This window comes from Salvelinus namaycush, chromosome 34, assembly GCF_016432855.1.
Source record: "Salvelinus namaycush isolate Seneca chromosome 34, SaNama_1.0, whole genome shotgun sequence".
NCBI lineage: Eukaryota > Metazoa > Chordata > Actinopteri > Salmoniformes > Salmonidae > Salvelinus > Salvelinus namaycush.
In genome coordinates this window covers 21,364,871-21,383,667 of record NC_052340.1, presented here as the reverse complement: position 1 = coordinate 21,383,667, position 18,797 = coordinate 21,364,871, and the positions used below count along the sequence as shown (strand labels likewise).

Sequence of the window (18,797 nt, the reverse complement as noted above, 5' to 3'; positions counted from 1 at the left end):
GCCAGAGACGCCAGCCAGTCAGGAGCTGCCAGAGACGCCAGCCAGTCAGGAGCTGCCAGAGACGCCAGCCAGTCAGGAGCTGCCAGAGCCGCCAGCCAGTCATGAGCTGCCCTCCAGTCATGAGCTGCCCTACAGTCATGAGCTGCCCTACAGTCATGAGCTGCCCTACAGTCATGAGCTGCCCTACAGTCATGAGCTGCCCTCCAGTCATGAGCTGCCCTCCAGTCATGAGCTGCCCTCCAGTCATGAGCTGCCCTCCAGTCATGAGCTGCCACCCAGTCCGGAGCTGCCACCCAGTCCGGAGCTGCCACTCAGTCCGGAGCTGCCACTCAGTCCGGAGCTGCCACTCAGTCCGGAGCTGCCACTCAGTCCGGAGCTGCCATTCAGTCCGGAGTTGCCCCTCTGTCCGGAGTTGCCCCTCTGTCCTGAGCTACCTCTCTGTCCTGAGCTACCTCTCTGTCCTGAGCTACCTCTCTGTCCTGAGCTACCTCTCTGTCCTGAGCTACCTCCTAAATCATGTGGGGGCCTTGGGGAGGATTCTTAGGCCAAGGTCGTGGGCGAGGGTCGCCACTCAAAGGACGCTAAGGAGGGGGACAAAGACAGTGGTGGAGTGGTGTCCTCGTCCACCGCCGGAGCCGCCACCGCGGACAGATGCCCACCCAGACCCTCCCCTTGAGTTTTAGGGGTGCGTTCGGAGTCCGCACCTCAGGGGGGGGGGTACTGTAACGTCCTGACCAGAGTTCTTATGTGTTTTGCTTGTTTAGTGTTGGTCAGGACGTGAGCTGGGTGGGAATTCTATGTTGTGTGTCTAGTTCGTCTGTTTCTATGTTCAGCCTGATATGGTTCTCAATCAGAGACAGCTGTCAATCGTTGTCCATGATTGATAATCATATATAGGTGGCTTGTTTTGTGTTGGGGATTGTGGGACGTTGTTTCCTGTCTTTGTGTTTTGTCTGCACCAGCAAGGACTGTGACGGTTAGTGTGTTTTGTCAGTTTGTATCGTGTTTTTGTTTTGTCCTATTAAATTTCATTATGTCTAATTACCACGCTGCACATTGGTCCTCTGATCCTTCTCGCCTCTCCTCGTCTGAGGAGGAGGACGAAGTAGACTGCCGTTACACATACACTAAGTTGACTGTGCCATTAGACTGCTTGGAAAATTCCAGAAAATTATGTCATGGCTTTAGAAGCTTCTGATAGGCTAATTGACATCATTTGAGTCAATTGGAGGTGTACCTGTGAATGTATTTCAAGGCCTACCTTCAAACTCAGTGTCTCTTTGCTTGACATCATGGGAAAATCAAACAAATTAGCCAAGACCTCAGAAAAAATATTGTAGACCTTCACAAGTCTGGTACATCCTTAGGAGCAATTTCCAAACACCTGAAGGTACCACGTTCCTCTGTACAAACAATAGTACACAAGTATAAACATCATGGGACCACACAGCCATCATACCGCTCAGGAAGGAGACGCGTTCTGTCTCCTAGAGATGAATGTACTTTGGTGCAAAAAGTGCAAATCAATCCCAAAACAATAGCAAAGGACCTTGTGAAGATGCTGGAGGAAACAGGTACAAAAGTATCTATATCCACAGTCCTATATCAACATAACCTGAAAGGCCACTTAGCAAGGAAGAAGCCACTGCTCCAAAACCGCCATAAAAAAGCCAGACTACGGTTTGCAACTGCACATGGGGACAAAGATCGTACTTTTTGGAGAAATGTCCTCTGGTCTGTTGAAACAAAAATAGAACTGTTTGGCCATAATGACCATCATTATGTTTGGAGGAAAAAGGGGGACGCTTGCAAGGTGAAGAACACCATCCCAACCGTGAAGCACGGGGGTGGCAGCATCATGTTGTGGGGGTGCTTTGCTGCAGGAGGGACTGGTGCACTTCACAAAATAGATGGCATCATGAGGAAAGAAAATTATGTGGATATATTGAAGCAACATTTCAAGACATCAGTCAGGAAATTAAAGCTTGGTCGCAAATGGGTCTTCCAAATGTACAATGACCCCAAGCATACTTCCAAAGTTGTGGCAAAATGGCTTAAGGACAACAAAGTCAAAGTATTGGAGTGGCCATCACAGAGCCCTGACCTCAATCCTATAGAAGATTGGTGGGCAGAACTGAAAAAGCGTGTGTGAACAAGGAGGCCTACAAACCTGACTCAGTCACACCAGCTCTGTCAGGAGGAATGGGCCAAAATTCACCCAACTTATTGTGGGAAGCTTGTGGAAGGCTACCCTTAAACGTTTGACCCAAGTTAAACAATTTAAAGGCAACGCTACCAAATACTAATTGAGTGTATGTTAACTTCTGACCCACTGGGAATGTGATGAAAGAAATAAAAGCTGAAATAAATCATTGGCTCTACTATTATTCTGACATTTCACATTCTTAAAATAAGGTGGTGATCCTAACTGACCTAAGACAGGTAATTTGTACTAGGATTAAATGTCAGGAATTGTGAAAAACGGAGTTTAAATGTATGAGTTTGATGAGTTAGACTGTGAGTTAGACTGATGAGTTTCAGAAGAAAGTTTCTGGCTATTTTGAGTTCGTAATTGAACCCACAAATGCTAATGCTCCAGCTACTCAACTAGTCTAAAGAAGGCCAGTTTTATTGCTTCTTTAATCAGAACAACAGTTTTAGCTGTGCTAACATAATAGCAAAAGGGTTTTCTAATGATCAATTAGCCTTTTAAAATGATTAACTTGGATTAGCTAACACAACGTGCCATTGGAACACAGGAGTGATGGTTGCTGATAATGGGCTTCTGTACGCCTACGTAGATATTCCATAAAATATCTGCCGTTTCCAGCTACAATAGTCATTTACAACATTAACAATGTCTACGCTGTATTTCTGATTAATTTGATGTTATTTTAATGGACAAAAAATGTGTTTTTCTTTCAAAAACGAAACATTTCTAAGTAACCCCAAACTTTTGAACGGTAGTGTATGTATCCCCTGTATGTACAGGACAGTATGTACTGTATTGATATGTATCTACTGTATGTACAGGACAGTATGTACTGTATTGATATGTATCTACTGTATTTACAGGACAGTATGTACTGTATTGATATGTATCTACTGTATGTACAGGACAGTATGTACTGTATTGATATGTATCTACTGTATGTACAGGACAGTATGTACTGTATTGATATGTATCTACTGTATGTACAGGACAGTATGTACTGTATTGATATGTATCTACTCTATGTACAGGACAGTATGTACTGTATTGATATGTATCTACTGTATGTACAGGACAGTATGTACTGTATTGATATGTATCTACTGTATGTACAGGACAGTATGTACTGTATTGATATGTATCTACTGTATGTACAGGACAGTATGTACTGTATTGCTATGTATCTACTGTATGTACAGGACAGTATGTACTGTATTGATATGTATCCCCTGTATGTACAGGACAGTATGTACTGTATTGATATGTATCTACTCTATGTACAGGACAGTATGTACTGTATTGATATGTATCTACTGTATGTACAGGACAGTATGTACTGTATTGATATGTATCTACTGTATGTACAGGACAGAATGTACTGTATTGATATGTATCTACTGTATGTACAGGACAGTATGTACTGTATTGATATGTATCTACTGTATGTACAGGACAGTATGTACTGTATTGATATGTATCTACTGTATGTACAGGACAGTATGTACTGTATTGATATGTATCTACTGTATGTACAGGACAGAATGTACTGTATTGATATGTATCCCCTGTATGTACAGGACAGTATGTACTGTATTGATATGTATCCACTGTATGTACAGGACAGTATGTACTGTATTGATATGTATCTACTGTATGTACAGGACAGAATGTACTGTATTGATATGTATCTACTGTATGTACAGGACAGTATGTACTGTATTGATATGTATCTACTGTATGTACAGGACAGTATGTACTGTATTGATATGTATCTACTGTATGTACAGGACAGTATGTACTGTATTGATATGTATCTACTGTATGTACAGGACAGTATGTACTGTATTGCTATGTATCTACTGTATGTACAGGACAGTATGTACTGTATTGATATGTATCTACTGTATGTACAGGACAGTATGTACTGTATTGATATGTATCTACTGTATGTACAGGACAGTATGTACTGTATTGATATGTATCTACTCTATGTACAGGACAGTATGTACTGTATTGATATGTATCTACTGTATGTACAGGACAGAATGTACTGTATTGATATGTATCTACTGTATGTACAGGACAGAATGTACTGTATTGATATGTATCTACTGTATGTACAGGACAGAATGTACTGTATTGATATGTATCCCCTGTATGTACAGGACAGTATGTACTGTATTGATATGTATCTACTGTATGTACAGGACAGTATGTACTGTATTGATATGTATCTACTGTATGTACAGGACAGAATGTACTGTATTGATATGTATCTACTGTATGTACAGGACAGTATGTACTGTATTGATATGTATCTACTGTATGTACAGGACAGTATGTACTGTATTGATATGTATCTACTGTATGTACAGGACAGTATGTACTGTATTGATATGTATCTACTGTATGTACAGGACAGTATGTACTGTATTGATATGTATCTACTGTATGTACAGGACAGTATGTACTGTATTGATATGTATCTACTCTATGTACAGGACAGTATGTACTGTATTGATATGTATCTACTGTATGTACAGGACAGAATGTACTGTATTGATATGTATCTACTGTATGTACAGGACAGAATGTACTGTATTGATATGTATCTACTGTATGTACAGGACAGTATTTGTCTACCAGGGAGAATGGGATATCCAAAAGACAAATCTCTGTTGTTCATGCAGTAAATGGACCAATAAAGTCATCTTCTTCTTTAGATGTTTGCCTACATGAATTCCTATGACCTGGCGTGTTCTATGGGAGGAGGCAGAAACTACCAGTCTGTGTTACAGGACGCGGGGCTCGCCTTTATAACCAACTGTGGAGATACAGAGGGTCACGTGAGGAAGTGTACGATTTACATTTAGACATTTAACTCATTATAATATTGAAGGAATAGCACATGCTCCTGATTGGTTAAAGCACACCACTGCAGCTGTTTTCCTTGATGGAGTTTATTTCACCCAATATTGTATGATTTTTCTTTTGTCCTCTGATAATCAGATTACTCCTGTAAAAACAGAAGTAGAAGGACGAAGAGAGCCCTGAACCATCACCAGGCTTTCTCTGATATCAGTAGGTGTAGCAGTAACCTTTCCTATTCTCCCTCCATCTTCTGAGCATGCTGGTTTCACTCTTATGGTGAGCGTATCAGGTATTATTAGTTATAGAATATGGAGAGTGCTCCAGAGGATAAGTTTCAATATGTTCAGATATGTTTCAGAAAAAGTCTTCCTTAGCATATTACATGTATATAATTTATTAGCTAGACACATTGTTCTTATCTGCAGTCAACAGGTACCAGGAGCCAGTGGAGAAGAGGTGTTGTCACGATGGGGCCAGGTTTAACAGCCTAGGTCTGTCCTGTGAGAGTCGTCATTCTAAAACCACCCACAAGTCTGCTCCATGTCGTGCTGCCTTCCTCAAGTGCTGCAGAGAGGCCACCATGCTGAGGAGCAACATCACAAAGAGAAGGAACACATACAGCCTGGCAAAAAGTACACTATTGTATTATAATATTATATTAGTAGTTGGAATGTCAATAGCATCTCAGAAGTATCTCACAAGCTACAGATTCTTGTGGTGCATTTAAGGCACGAGGGGGTGTGGTATATGGCCAATATACCATGGCTAAGGGCTGTTCTTATGCACGACGCAACGCGGATACAGCCCTTAGTCATGGTATATTGGCCATATACCACAAACCTCCGAGTGCCTTATTGCTATTATAAACTGGTTACCAATGTAATTACAACAATATAAATAAATGTTTTGTCATACCCGGTGTATACGGTCTAATATACCACGACTTAAGCCAATCAGCATTCAGGGCTCAAACCACCCAGTTTCTAACCACTAATATAGAACTTCTTAGATAAATCAATACTTTTGTCTTTTTTCAGATTAGTTGTACTACAGTATATGCACATATTTTGTATTGATTGAGCTGAAATGTGTCCTCTTCCCTGTCCTCCTGTTTAGCGGCTGATGATATTGGTGAGGAAGAAGAGGCCATAGATGAGGTGTCTGTCCACCTCCGCTCCTATTTCCCTCAGACCTGGATGTGGGGCATCGTTGATGTGGGGCCCTCTGGTCTCGTAAGGTAACATGGTAACCTGCAACATCTACGTCACAAATTATACCCTATTCCCTATATAGTGCACTACCGGCCCTGGTCTAAAGTAGTGCACTATATAGGGAATAGGGTGCCATTTGGGACACAGACCAGGACAGTCGTGACTGGGACCAGGAGTTTTCCCTGACCATGTGAACTGACTGGGTAAAACTTGGGGACCAATATAGTGTAACAAGTATATTAGGAATGACATCATGTTGTATGTTATTATTTTCAGACACAGTGTTGCTGTCCCTGACTCCATCACTACCTGGGAGGTTCAAGCAGTGGGGATCTCTAAGACAAAAGGCAGGTCACCTCTTCCTTCTAACCTTAGACCATTACACTAGCTTAGTCCTAAATATATTTGTGCTCTTGCAGACTAATTTTAGCTGTCATTGTCAAGCCAACCATGACAACGAGTGACAAAAACATGGCATGATAGCACAAACAGACTTTCAGATGACAGTCATCAAGTGGTTAATGTTAGTGTTGATTCTCCCTTCAGGGTTTTGTATAGCAGAGCCCAAGCCTCTGGTGGTGTTTCAGGACTTCTTTGTATCTCTCAGACTTCCCTATTCTGTGAAGAGAAATGAACAGCTACAGATGAAAGCTGTGGTGTTCAACTACAGAACTGACTGTATGGAGGTAACTAGTGTTGTAAAAACAATATATGTCAAAACAATATATTTGAGTCCAAAATGCCTCCAACAGCCATTTATACAAATAAACTGCAGTTGCAGACTTTTTCATCTGTAGATTCCTTTGATAGACATTTTTACTATACTTACATCTACTACCATGTATATGTGTTTCTCTCTGTGAAGGTGACAGTGGAGCTGGCATGGGTGGAGGGTCTGTGCAGTGCAGGGGGAGACAGAGGGGACAAACAGGTGGTCACAGTACCAGGTAACTCTGCTGTCCCTGTCTACTTCACCGTGGTTCCTCTGGTCATAGGAAACATCCCTATCCATGTAGACGCCTACACTAAGACGGCCCGTGACCAGATCAAGAAGGACCTCAAAGTTACGGTATGAACACGACACTTGTATCACCTCTCTCCCTCTAATATACAGTAGTGCTTCAGTATGTCTCTATGATACATGTGTACATTAGGCTACATGTGGTTCTCACTTCTTTATTGTGCTGAACACCACTGTTTTTCTCCCATTATTATACAAAAGATACAGTACAGATGTAGGATCTTAATTTGATTACCCTGTTGCAGGATTACTATCCGGCAATGCAGGACATTTAAAACGTGTAGTATATTATAGGTTTTAAAAGGCTTTCCACTTTGACATTTCTGTCTTGATTTTCCCTTACAAAAACAGTTGCAACCTCTACAAAAATGGCCATTAATTATAATTCACATATTCATTCACATTTCCTGTTGCTGCAGGATAATTTTCCTGCTGTAGCAATCTGGCTCAAATTAAGATCCTACATCTGTATATGTCTGTATAAACAATCTGAATGAATGCTCACATTTTGTTCTGTTATACAGGGGGAAGGGGAACTGGTCTCAATACAACATGAATACAACATTGATGGGAAAGGTAATGTTGTCTTTCTAAACATGTGAAACCTGTAGTAAAAGTGACATTTATGCAAACAAGCCTCATCAGACCATTGAGTTAAAACAGTCTCTCCATTTCTTATCTATGTCACACAGCTGCCAAGTCAATCGAGCTTGAAATTCCACCTCCTCCTAATGCTGTCCCTGGACTGGAATCTGACACCTACATCAGTGTCAAAGGAAAGGAGGGTGGATAAATACTTTAGTCAGACTTTCTGCTAGTGTGGAACATATACTGTGTGGGGTCTGTAGTACTGTATGTATTTACATTGACATTTTTTACATTTTGGTCCATGAGATATTATTTCAGACTATGAGTTTTTCCAGACCAATCTCCAGGGCTAGTTTACTGCTATAACAGGGAAACCTCTCCCATCACGCCCATGTAGGTGGTGTGATGGGAGAGTCAGTGGAGAACTGTCTAAGCCTGGATGGAGTGGACCAGCTCATCTCCCTTCCCAAGGGGTGTGCGGAGCAGACCATGGTCACCATGTCTCCAGCCATCCACGCCATGAGATACCTGGACGCTACTGGACAGTGGGTCGACCTAAAGGCTGAACGCAGAGATGAAGCCCAAGCCATGATACAGGCTGGTGAGGGGACACTGGGAGAATTTAAGTTAATCCCCTTTGAGACATCTACCCTTGTGGGAATCAAATGGTTGAAATTAATTGATTCCTTCTCTTTCCAAGGATACGGCAGAATCCTGACCTTCAAGAAGACCGATGGATCCTATGGAGCTTTCCTGTCAACCCCAAGCAGTGTTTGGTTGACAGCCTTTATAGCCAAGGAGTTGTCCCAGTGCAGGGACGTGATTTCAGTGGAGGACTCCTACATCCAACAGTCTATTTCCTACCTGGTGTCTAAACAGCTGTCCAGTGGAGCCTTCACTGACCCTAACCCACTCTATGACCGCACCATGCAGGAAAGAATACTTTATTCATCCATACAAGACGGAAATATGAGTTATGCTGTACCCTACCCCTCAGAAATACACATTAGGTTGGAGAGGCTGGGGGCAGTGGGCAGCCACACTGTGTCGCCAGTTGAGCAGTTTAGGGGTTAAGTGCCTTTCTCAAGGGCACAACAGCAGGAGATCTTGTCTTTCTAGGATGTGTCACTAATAACCATCTAGCAGTCGACTCAAATATTGTCCACATTTTTTTCTGCCCAGGCTGGGTAGCAATCGTGCCACTATAACCTCTAAGTAGGGGCTACCGAGTGCCGCAGTGTTCTAAGGCACTGCATCTCAGTGCTAGAGGCGTCACTACAGACCCTGGTTAGATTCTAGGCTGTATCACAACCGGCCGTGATTGGGAGTCCCATAGGGTGGCGCACAATTGGCCCAGCGTCATCCGGGTTAGAGTTTGGCAGGGGTAGGCCGTCATTGTAAATAAGAATTTGTTCTTAACTGACTTGCCTAGTTAAATAAAGGTTAAAAAATATATAATAAAGTACGACCCAAATGTTCTTTATGTCCGGACCATGCAGGTACCATTCCATACAATATGATGTCTTTACCTGTCTGCTATCTGTCCATTCCCTCACCTCAGGGTGGAGTGGGAGGGTTTGAGGGAGAGGTGTCTCTGACAGCGTTTGTTCTGATAGCCATGAACCACGCTGTGGCACTGTACCCTGAAGGAAAAGGCTCAGAAATGGTAATACATCGATTCAACTAAGTCATGGACTTAACCTTTACATCACCTAACTTATCATCACTAACTTAACCTGACTTACTAAAAGTTCTGTAATTATTATCCCGAAGGGGCAAGTTGGGTTTGCAGCAATATGATCCAGAATAAAGCAACATGCCTTTTTGTGTCTGTTGTGATAATGTTTAACTAATGCATTTGTTGTTTCTAATGCTAAATCTATCCACCATTTCCTGTGTTAGAAACAGGCTATGGAGCAGGCTAAGGCCTACCTGGAGTCGAAGCTGGACTCCCTTCAGAGGCCCTTCTCTGTTGCCATCACCTCCTACGCCCTCTCTCTAACCTCCCCTGGCGGAGACAGTGCCTCCATGGCTCAGACCAAACTCAGGGCCTTGGCACACAGTAACAATGGTCAGTACCTTGTTACTTTACTAGTCATCTTGGGCTACGGGTTGCCTAGTTGTCTAATTACTTCAGAAGTTGTCTATATCAGAAAGGCTCTATTCATCTAAAGTGTGTTTTAACTCATTCCTTTGGACTTCAACCTGCTTTGATTACTAGCGCCTGTAAAGTATTACCGGTAGTGGCTGGAGAAAAAGGCAGGACAAGGTCTTCTGGGTAGACATTGATTCCCTGGTCTGTATGATCATTGAGGGAAGGTAGACATACACAATGACAACATTTAAACAGCAGAGGGCGCCATATTATGTCTCCCCTGCAATGTTATATGGCTAAGGACGTAGCTGCTAAACATACTGTATATCTCCCCTGCAGAAGCAGATACATGTCACTGGGAGGCCAGTGATGCTCTGAGGCTGAGCGGGGAGACGAGGGCCAATCAGGTGCCCCAGGCCCAGGCCATCTCCGTGGAGACCACGGCTTACGCCCTGCTCCAGACAGTGGCGGAGGGAGACATGACATACGCGACGTGCATCGCCCGCTGGCTCACTGAGCAGAGACAGTACGGAGGAGGGTTCCGCTCTACACAGGTAGGTACTGTAGGTCAAGCCATCAGTAGACAGACAGGTAGGTACAGTAGGTCAAGCCACCAGTAGACAGACAGGTAGGTACTGTAGGACAAGCCACCAGTAGACAGACAGGTAGGTACTGTAGGACAAGCCACCAGTAGACAGACAGGTAGGTACTGTAGGTCAAGCCACCAGTAGACAGACAGGTAGGTACTGTAGGTCAAGCCACCAGTAGACAGACAGGTAGGTACTGTAGGACAAGCCACCAGTAGACAGACAGGTAGGTACTGTAGGACAAGCCACCAGTAGACAGACAGGTAGGTACTGTAGGACAAGCCACCAGTAGACAGACAGGTAGGTACTGTAGGTCAAGCCACCAGCAGACAGACAGGTAGGTACTGTAGGTCAAGCCACCAGCAGACAGACAGGTAGGTACTGTAGGTCAAGCCACCAGTAGACAGACAGGTAGGTACTGTAGGTCAAGCCACCAGTAGACAGACAGGTAGGTACTGTAGGTCAAGCCACCAGTAGACAGACAGGTAGGTACTGTAGAACAAGCCACAAGTAGACAGACAGGTAGGTACTGTAGGACAAGCCACCAGTAGACAGACAGGTAGGTACTGTAGGTCAAGCCACCAGTAGACAGACAGGTAGGTACTGTAGGACAAGCCACCAGTAGACAGACAGGTAGATACTGTAGGTCAAGCCACCAGTAGACAGACAGGTAGGTACTGTAGGAAAAGCCACCAGTAGACAGACAGGTAGGTACTGTAGGTCAAGCCACCAGTAGACAGACAGGTAGGTACAGTAGGTCAAGCCACCAGTAGACAGACAGGTAGGTACTGTAGGACAAGCCACCAGTAGACAGACAGGTAGGTACTGTAGGACAAGCCACCAGTAGACAGACAGGTAGGTACTGTAGGTCAAGCCACCAGTAGACAGACAGGTAGGTACTGTAGGTCAAGCCACCAGTAGACAGACAGGTAGGTACTGTAGGACAAGCCACCAGTAGACAGACAGGTAGGTACTGTAGGACAAGCCACCAGTAGACAGACAGGTAGGTACTGTAGGACAAGCCACCAGTAGACAGACAGGTAGGTACTGTAGGTCAAGCCACCAGCAGACAGACAGGTAGGTACTGTAGGTCAAGCCACCAGCAGACAGACAGGTAGGTACTGTAGGTCAAGCCACCAGTAGACAGACAGGTAGGTACTGTAGGTCAAGCCACCAGTAGACAGACAGGTAGGTACTGTAGGTCAAGCCACCAGTAGACAGACAGGTAGGTACTGTAGAACAAGCCACCAGTAGACAGACAGGTAGGTACTGTAGGACAAGCCACCAGTAGACAGACAGGTAGGTACTGTAGGTCAAGCCACCAGTAGACAGACAGGTAGGTACTGTAGGACAAGCCACCAGTAGACAGACAGGTAGATACTGTAGGTCAAGCCACCAGTAGACAGACAGGTAGGTACTGTAGGAAAAGCCACCAGTAGACAGACAGGTAGGTACTGTAGGTCAAGCCACCAGTAGACAGACAGGTAGGTACAGTAGGTCAAGCCACCAGTAGACAGACAGGTAGGTACTGTAGGACAAGCCACCAGTAGACAGACAGGTAGGTACTGTAGGTCAAGCCACCAGTAGACAGACAGGTAGGTACTGTAGGACAAGCCACCAGTAGACAGACAGGTAGGTACTGTAGGTCAAGCCACCAGTAGACAGACAGGTAGGTACTGTAGGTCAAGCCACCAGTAGACAGAGAGGTAGGTACTGTAGGACAAGCCACCAGTAGACAGACAGGTAGGTACTGTAGGACAAGCCACCAGTAGACAGACAGGTAGGTACTGTAGGACAAGCCACCAGTAGACAGACAGGTAGGTACTGTAGGTCAAGCCACCAGTAGACAGACAGGTAGGTACTGTAGTTCAAGCCACCAGTAGACAGACAGGTAGGTACTGTAGGACAAGCCACCAGAAGACAGACAGGTAGGTACTGTAGGTCAAGCCACCAGTAGACAGACAGGTAGGTACTGTAGGACAAGCCACCAGTAGACAAATAGGTAGGTACTGTAGGTCAAGCCACCAGCAGACAGACAGGTAGGTACTGTAGGTCAAGCCACCAGTAGAGAGACAGGTAGGTACTGTAGGTCAAGCCACCAGTAGACAGACAGGTAGGTACTGTAGGAAACGCCACCAGTAGACAGACAGGTAGGTACTGTAGGTCAAGCCTCCAGTAGACAGACAGGTAGGTACAGTAGGACAAGCCACCAGTAGACAGACAGGTAGGTTCTGTAGGTCAAGCCACCAGTAGACAGACAGGTAGGTACTGTAGGAAAAGCCACCAGTAGACAGACAGGTAGGTACTGTAGGTCAAGCCACCAGTAGACAGACAGGTAGGTACTGTAGGTCAAGCCACCAGTAGACAGACAGGTAGGTACTGTAGGACAAGCCACCAGTAGACAGACAGGTAGGTACTGTAGGACAAGCCACCAGTAACAGACAGGTAGGTACTGTAGGTCAAGCCACCAGTAGACAGACAGGTAGGTACAGTAGGACAAGCCACCAGTAGACAGACAGGTAGGTACTGTAGGTCAAGCCACCAGTAGACAGACAGGTAGGTACTGTAGGTCAAACCACCAGTAGACAGACAGGTAGGTGCTGTAGGTCAAGCCACCAGTAGACAGACAGGTAGGTACTGTAGAACAAGCCACCAGTAGACAGACAGGTAGGTACTGTAGGTCAAACCACCAGTAGACAGACAGGTAGGTGCTGTAGGTCAAGCCACCAGTAGACAGACAGGTAGGTACTGTAGGTCAAGCCACCAGTAGACAGACAGGTAGGTGCTGTAGGTCTAGCCACCAGTAGACAGACAGGTAGGTACTGGAGGTCAAGCCACCAGTAGACAGACAGGTAGGTACTGTAGGACAAGCCACCAGTAGACAGACAGGTAGGTACTGTAGGTCAAGCCACCAGTAGACAGACAGGTAGGTACTGTAGGACAAGCCACCAGTAGACAGACAGGTAGGTACTGTAGGTCAAGCCACCAGTAGACAGACAGGTAGGTACTGTAGGACAAGCCACCAGTAGACAGACAGGTAGATACTGTAGGTCAAGCCACCAGTAGACAGACAGGTAGGTACTGTAGGAAAAGCCACCAGTAGACAGACAGGTAGGTACTGTAGGTCAAGCCACCAGTAGACAGACAGGTAGGTACAGTAGGTCAAGCCACCAGTAGACAGACAGGTAGGTACTGTAGGACAAGCCACCAGTAGACAGACAGGTAGGTACTGTAGGTCAAGCCACCAGTAGACAGACAGGTAGGTACTGTAGGACAAGCCACCAGTAGACAGACAGGTAGGTACTGTAGGTCAAGCCACCAGTAGACAGACAGGTAGGTACTGTAGGTCAAGCCACCAGTAGACGGAGAGGTAGGTACTGTAGGACAAGCCACCAGTAGACAGACAGGTAGGTACTGTAGGACAAGCCACCAGTAGACAGACAGGTAGGTACTGTAGGACAAGCCACCAGTAGACAGACAGGTAGGTACTGTAGGTCAAGCCACCAGTAGACAGACAGGTAGGTACTGTAGTTCAAGCCACCAGTAGACAGACAGGTAGGTACTGTAGGACAAGCCACCAGAAGACAGACAGGTAGGTACTGTAGGTCAAGCCACCAGTAGACAGACAGGTAGGTACTGTAGGACAAGCCACCAGTAGACAAATAGGTAGGTACTGTAGGTCAAGCCACCAGCAGACAGACAGGTAGGTACTGTAGGTCAAGCCACCAGTAGAGAGACAGCTAGGTACTGTAGGTCAAGCCACCAGTAGACAGACAGGTAGGTACTGTAGGAAAAGCCACCAGTAGACAGACAGGTAGGTACTGTAGGTCAAGCCTCCAGTAGACAGACAGGTAGGTACAGTAGGACAAGCCACCAGTAGACAGACAGGTAGGTTCTGTAGGTCAAGCCACCAGTAGACAGACAGGTAGGTACTGTAGGAAAAGCCACCAGTAGACAGACAGGTAGATACTGTAGGTCAAGCCACCAGTAGACAGACAGGTAGGTACTGTAGGAAAAGCCACCAGTAGACAGACAGGTAGGTACTGTAGGTCAAGCCACCAGTAGACAGACAGGTAGGTACAGTAGGTCAAGCCACCAGTAGACAGACAGGTAGGTACTGTAGGACAAGCCACCAGTAGACAGACAGGTAGGTACTGTAGGTCAAGCCACCAGTAGACAGACAGGTAGGTACTGTAGGACAAGCCACCAGTAGACAGACAGGTAGGTACTGTAGGTCAAGCCACCAGTAGACAGACAGGTAGGTACTGTAGGTCAAGCCACCAGTAGACAGAGAGGTAGGTACTGTAGGACAAGCCACCAGTAGACAGACAGGTAGGTACTGTAGGACAAGCCACCAGTAGACAGACAGGTAGGTACTGTAGGACAAGCCACCAGTAGACAGACAGGTAGGTACTGTAGGTCAAGCCACCAGTAGACAGACAGGTAGGTACTGTAGTTCAAGCCACCAGTAGACAGACAGGTAGGTACTGTAGTTCAAGCCACCAGTAGACAGACAGGTAGGTACTGTAGGACAAGCCACCAGAAGACAGACAGGTAGGTACTGTAGGTCAAGCCACCAGTAGACAGACAGGTAGGTACTGTAGGACAAGCCACCAGTAGACAAATAGGTAGGTACTGTAGGTCAAGCCACCAGCAGACAGACAGGTAGGTACTGTAGGTCAAGCCACCAGTAGAGAGACAGGTAGGTACTGTAGGTCAAGCCACCAGTAGACAGACAGGTAGGTACTGTAGGAAAAGCCACCAGTAGACAGACAGGTAGGTACTGTAGGAAAAGCCACCAGTAGACAGACAGGTAGGTACTGTAGGTCAAGCCTCCAGTAGACAGACAGGTAGGTACAGTAGGACAAGCCACCAGTAGACAGACAGGTAGGTTCTGTAGGTCAAGCCACCAGTAGACAGACAGGTAGGTACTGTAGGAAAAGCCACCAGTAGACAGACAGGTAGGTACTGTAGGTCAAGCCACCAGTAGACAGACAGGTAGGTACTGTAGGTCAAGCCACCAGTAGACAGAGAGGTAGGTACTGTAGGACAAGCCACCAGTAGACAGACAGGTAGGTACTGTAGGACAAGCCACCAGTAACAGACAGGTAGGTACTGTAGGTCAAGCCACCAGTAGACAGACAGGTAGGTACAGTAGGACAAGCCACCAGTAGACAGACAGGTAGGTACAGTAGGTCAAGCCACCAGTAGACAGACAGGTAGGTACTGTAGGACAAGCCACCAGTAGACAGACAGGTAGGTGCTGTAGGTCAAGCCACCAGTAGACAGACAGGTAGGTACTGTAGGAAAAGCCACCAGTAGACAGACAGGTAGGTACTGTAGGTCAAGCCACCAGAAGACAGACAGGTAGGTACTGTAGGTCAAGCCACCAGTAGACAGACAGGTAGGTACTGTAGGACAAGCCACCAGTAGACAGACAGGTAGGTACTGTAGGACAAGCCACCAGTAACAGACAGGTAGGTACTGTAGGTCAAGCCACCAGTAGACAGACAGGTAGGTACTGTAGGACAAGCCACCAGTAGACAGACAGGTAGGTACAGTAGGTCAAGCCACCAGTAGACAGACAGGTAGGTACTGTAGGACAAGCCACCAGTAGACAGACAGGTAGGTACTGTAGGTCAAGCCACCAGTAGACAGACAGGTAGGTACTGTAGGACAAGCCACCAGTAGACAGACAGGTAGGTACTGTAGGTCAAGCCACCAGTAGACAGACAGGTAGGTACTGTAGGTCAAGCCACCAGTAGACAGACAGGTAGGTACTGTAGGACAAGCCACCAGTAGACAGACAGGTAGGTGCTGTAGGTCAAGCCACCAGTAGACAGACAGGTAGGTACTGTAGGACAAGCCACCAGTAGACAGACAGGTAGGTACTGTAGGTCAAGCCACCAGTAGACATACAGGTAGGTACAGTAGGTCAAGCCACCAGTAGACAGACAGGTGGGTACTGTAGGACAAGCCACCAGTAGACAGACAGGTAGGTACTTTAGGTCAAGCCACCAGTAGACAGACAGGTAGGTACTGTAGGTCAAGCCACCAGTAGACAGACAGGTAGGTACTGTAGGACAAGCCACCAGTAACAGACAGGTAGGTACTGTAGGTCAAGCCACCAGTAGACAGACAGGTAGGTACTGTAGGACAAGCCACCAGTAGACAGACAGGTAGGTACTGTAGGTCAAGCCACCAGTAGACAGACAGGTAGGTGCTGTAGGTCAAGCCACCAGTAGACAGACAGGTAGGTACTGTAGGTCAAGCCACCAGTAGACAGACAGGTAGGTACTGTAGGACAAGCCACCAGTAGACAGACAGGTAGGTACTGGAGGTCAAGCCACCAGTAGACAGACAGGTAGGTACTGTAGGTCAAGCCACCAGCAGACAGACAGGTAGGTACTGTAGGACAAGCCACCAGTAGACAGACAGGTAGGTACTGTAGGACAAGCCACCAGTAGACAGACAGGTAGGCACTGTAGGACAAGCCACCAGTAGACAGACAGGTAGGTACTGTAGGTCAAGCCACCAGTAGACAGACAGGTAGGTACTGTAGGTCAAGCCACCAGCAGACAGACAGGTAGGTACTGTAGGACAAGCCACCAGTAGACAGACAGGTAGGTACTGTAGGACAAGCCACCAGTAGACAGACAGGTAGGTACTGTAGGACAAGCCACCAGTAGACAGACAGGTAGGTACTGTAGGACAAGCCACCAGCAGACAGACAGGTAGGTACTGTAGGACAAGCCACCAGTAGACAGACAGGTAGGTACTGTAGGTCAAGCCATCAGTAGACAGACAGGTAGGTACTGTAGGTCAAGCCACCAGTAGACAGACAGGTAGGTGCTGTAGCATTATGATCGGGACCTCGGAGTTATCACTGACCACTTGACTTGACCTGGAGAAACTCCTGGCCCTAGTTATATACTTCTCTTTTTCTTTCTTTCTTTCTCTCTCCCTCCTTCTCTCTCATCCCTTTTCTTTCTTTTTCTGTCCCGTCTTTCTCTGTCACCTCTCTCCTTCTCCTTTCTCTCTCTCTCTGTCTCTCTCTCGCTCTCTCTCCCTTCCTCCCTCCCTCTCTCCCTCTCTCTAACAGGATACAGTTGTAGCTCTTGAGGCTCTAGCTAAGTACAGTATCAAGGACAATGATGGTCAGGACTTGGACCTTAATGTTGAGATGTGTTACCAAAACGGCCGCAAGCAGAGAGTTCATCTTACGAAGCGTAATGCCCTGACCCTATCTGCCTTCCAGGTGAGATTGAGTTTAGAATTCAAGCAGTGCTCTGATTTAACTTTCTCAAATGCTGTTTTACATCTACTAATCTCTGTGTTGTCTGGTTTGTCTTGGCAGGTGAACCCAGGAAGCCAGATCACTATTAACACACAGGGGAAGGGAAACGGGACCTTATCAGTAAGTAAATAGATTTAAACGTAAATGTTGATGATTCTAACATTGTAAGACTGTCTGAATTTCAACAGATGTGTCCACAGTGCTTGTTTTATGTCATCAGGTGGTCCAGACCTACAGAACTCTGGAGAGGAGTGACTTGTTCTGTGGTTTCTACAGTCTCAATGTCTCAGTGGAGGGAGAGGTTAAGTACAGAAGTAAGTTTCAGTCAGAATGCATCTATAAACACTAAACACATTTGCTGGAGTGCTGTTTGAAAACATAAAACACTATTCATTGTCAGTATGAATGTGTAAAATTACAGAAAAAGCGGACGATGGTCCTGAGCTAGACGACTATTATAACTATGAGTCTGAGGGGGATGGGAACCCTAGTGATGAGCCAATGAGCAGGGTGGAATGGTTTGACCTGCGCACACGCAGGAAGAGACACACCCCACAGGAGGAGGAGAGGGAGAAGTCCCTAGTCTACACTGTGTGTGTGGGGTGAGTACAGGTGTCTGTCTGTCTGTCTGTCTGTCTGTCTGTCTGTCTGTCTGTCTGTCTGTCTGTCTGTCTGTCTGTCTGTCTGTCTGTCTGTCTGTCTGTCTGTCTGTCTGTCTGTCTGTCTGTCTGTATGCATGGGTTGGGATGAGTGGATATATGGTTCTCTCTCTCCTCTCGTCTCCTACAGACTGACCAGTGGTAATTCTACAGGCATGGTCATCGTGGACATCTCCATTCTCAGTGGACTCAAACCTAACATGCAGGATCTGGAGGAGGTACAGTAGGCCTACATTTAACGTTGATTTACATTTTT

The 18,797-nt window shown here is 46.0% G+C and overlaps 1 protein-coding gene across 8 annotated transcripts in view; it reads left to right on the top strand.

Annotated features, from left to right (window-relative positions):
* The window catches only part of LOC120028678 (complement C4-like), a 31,628-nt gene that overhangs the window by 8,159 nt on the left and 4,672 nt on the right, over positions 1 to 18,797 (top strand). For 4 of the 8 annotated variants that reach the window (XM_038973890.1, XM_038973893.1, XM_038973894.1 and 1 more), the window contains 19 exons: positions 4,936 to 5,068; positions 5,222 to 5,293; positions 5,509 to 5,715; positions 6,200 to 6,320; positions 6,571 to 6,641; positions 6,841 to 6,980; positions 7,160 to 7,363; positions 7,840 to 7,891; positions 8,008 to 8,100; positions 8,301 to 8,504; positions 8,604 to 8,836; positions 9,465 to 9,569; positions 9,806 to 9,974; positions 10,338 to 10,552; positions 17,688 to 17,843; positions 17,943 to 18,002; positions 18,103 to 18,196; positions 18,304 to 18,484; positions 18,672 to 18,759. In XM_038973890.1, the coding sequence (XP_038829818.1) occupies positions 4,936 to 5,068; positions 5,222 to 5,293; positions 5,509 to 5,715; positions 6,200 to 6,320; positions 6,571 to 6,641; positions 6,841 to 6,980; positions 7,160 to 7,363; positions 7,840 to 7,891; positions 8,008 to 8,100; positions 8,301 to 8,504; positions 8,604 to 8,836; positions 9,465 to 9,569; positions 9,806 to 9,974; positions 10,338 to 10,552; positions 17,688 to 17,843; positions 17,943 to 18,002; positions 18,103 to 18,196; positions 18,304 to 18,484; positions 18,672 to 18,759 (2,598 nt within the window). The remainder of the gene's footprint in view (positions 1 to 4,935; positions 5,069 to 5,221; positions 5,294 to 5,508; positions 5,716 to 6,199; positions 6,321 to 6,570; positions 6,642 to 6,840; positions 6,981 to 7,159; positions 7,364 to 7,839; positions 7,892 to 8,007; positions 8,101 to 8,300; positions 8,505 to 8,603; positions 8,837 to 9,464; positions 9,570 to 9,805; positions 9,975 to 10,337; positions 10,553 to 17,687; positions 17,844 to 17,942; positions 18,003 to 18,102; positions 18,197 to 18,303; positions 18,485 to 18,671; positions 18,760 to 18,797) is intronic. The other 4 variants (XR_005473505.1, XM_038973896.1, XM_038973895.1 and 1 more) reach the window with 2 other exon arrangements.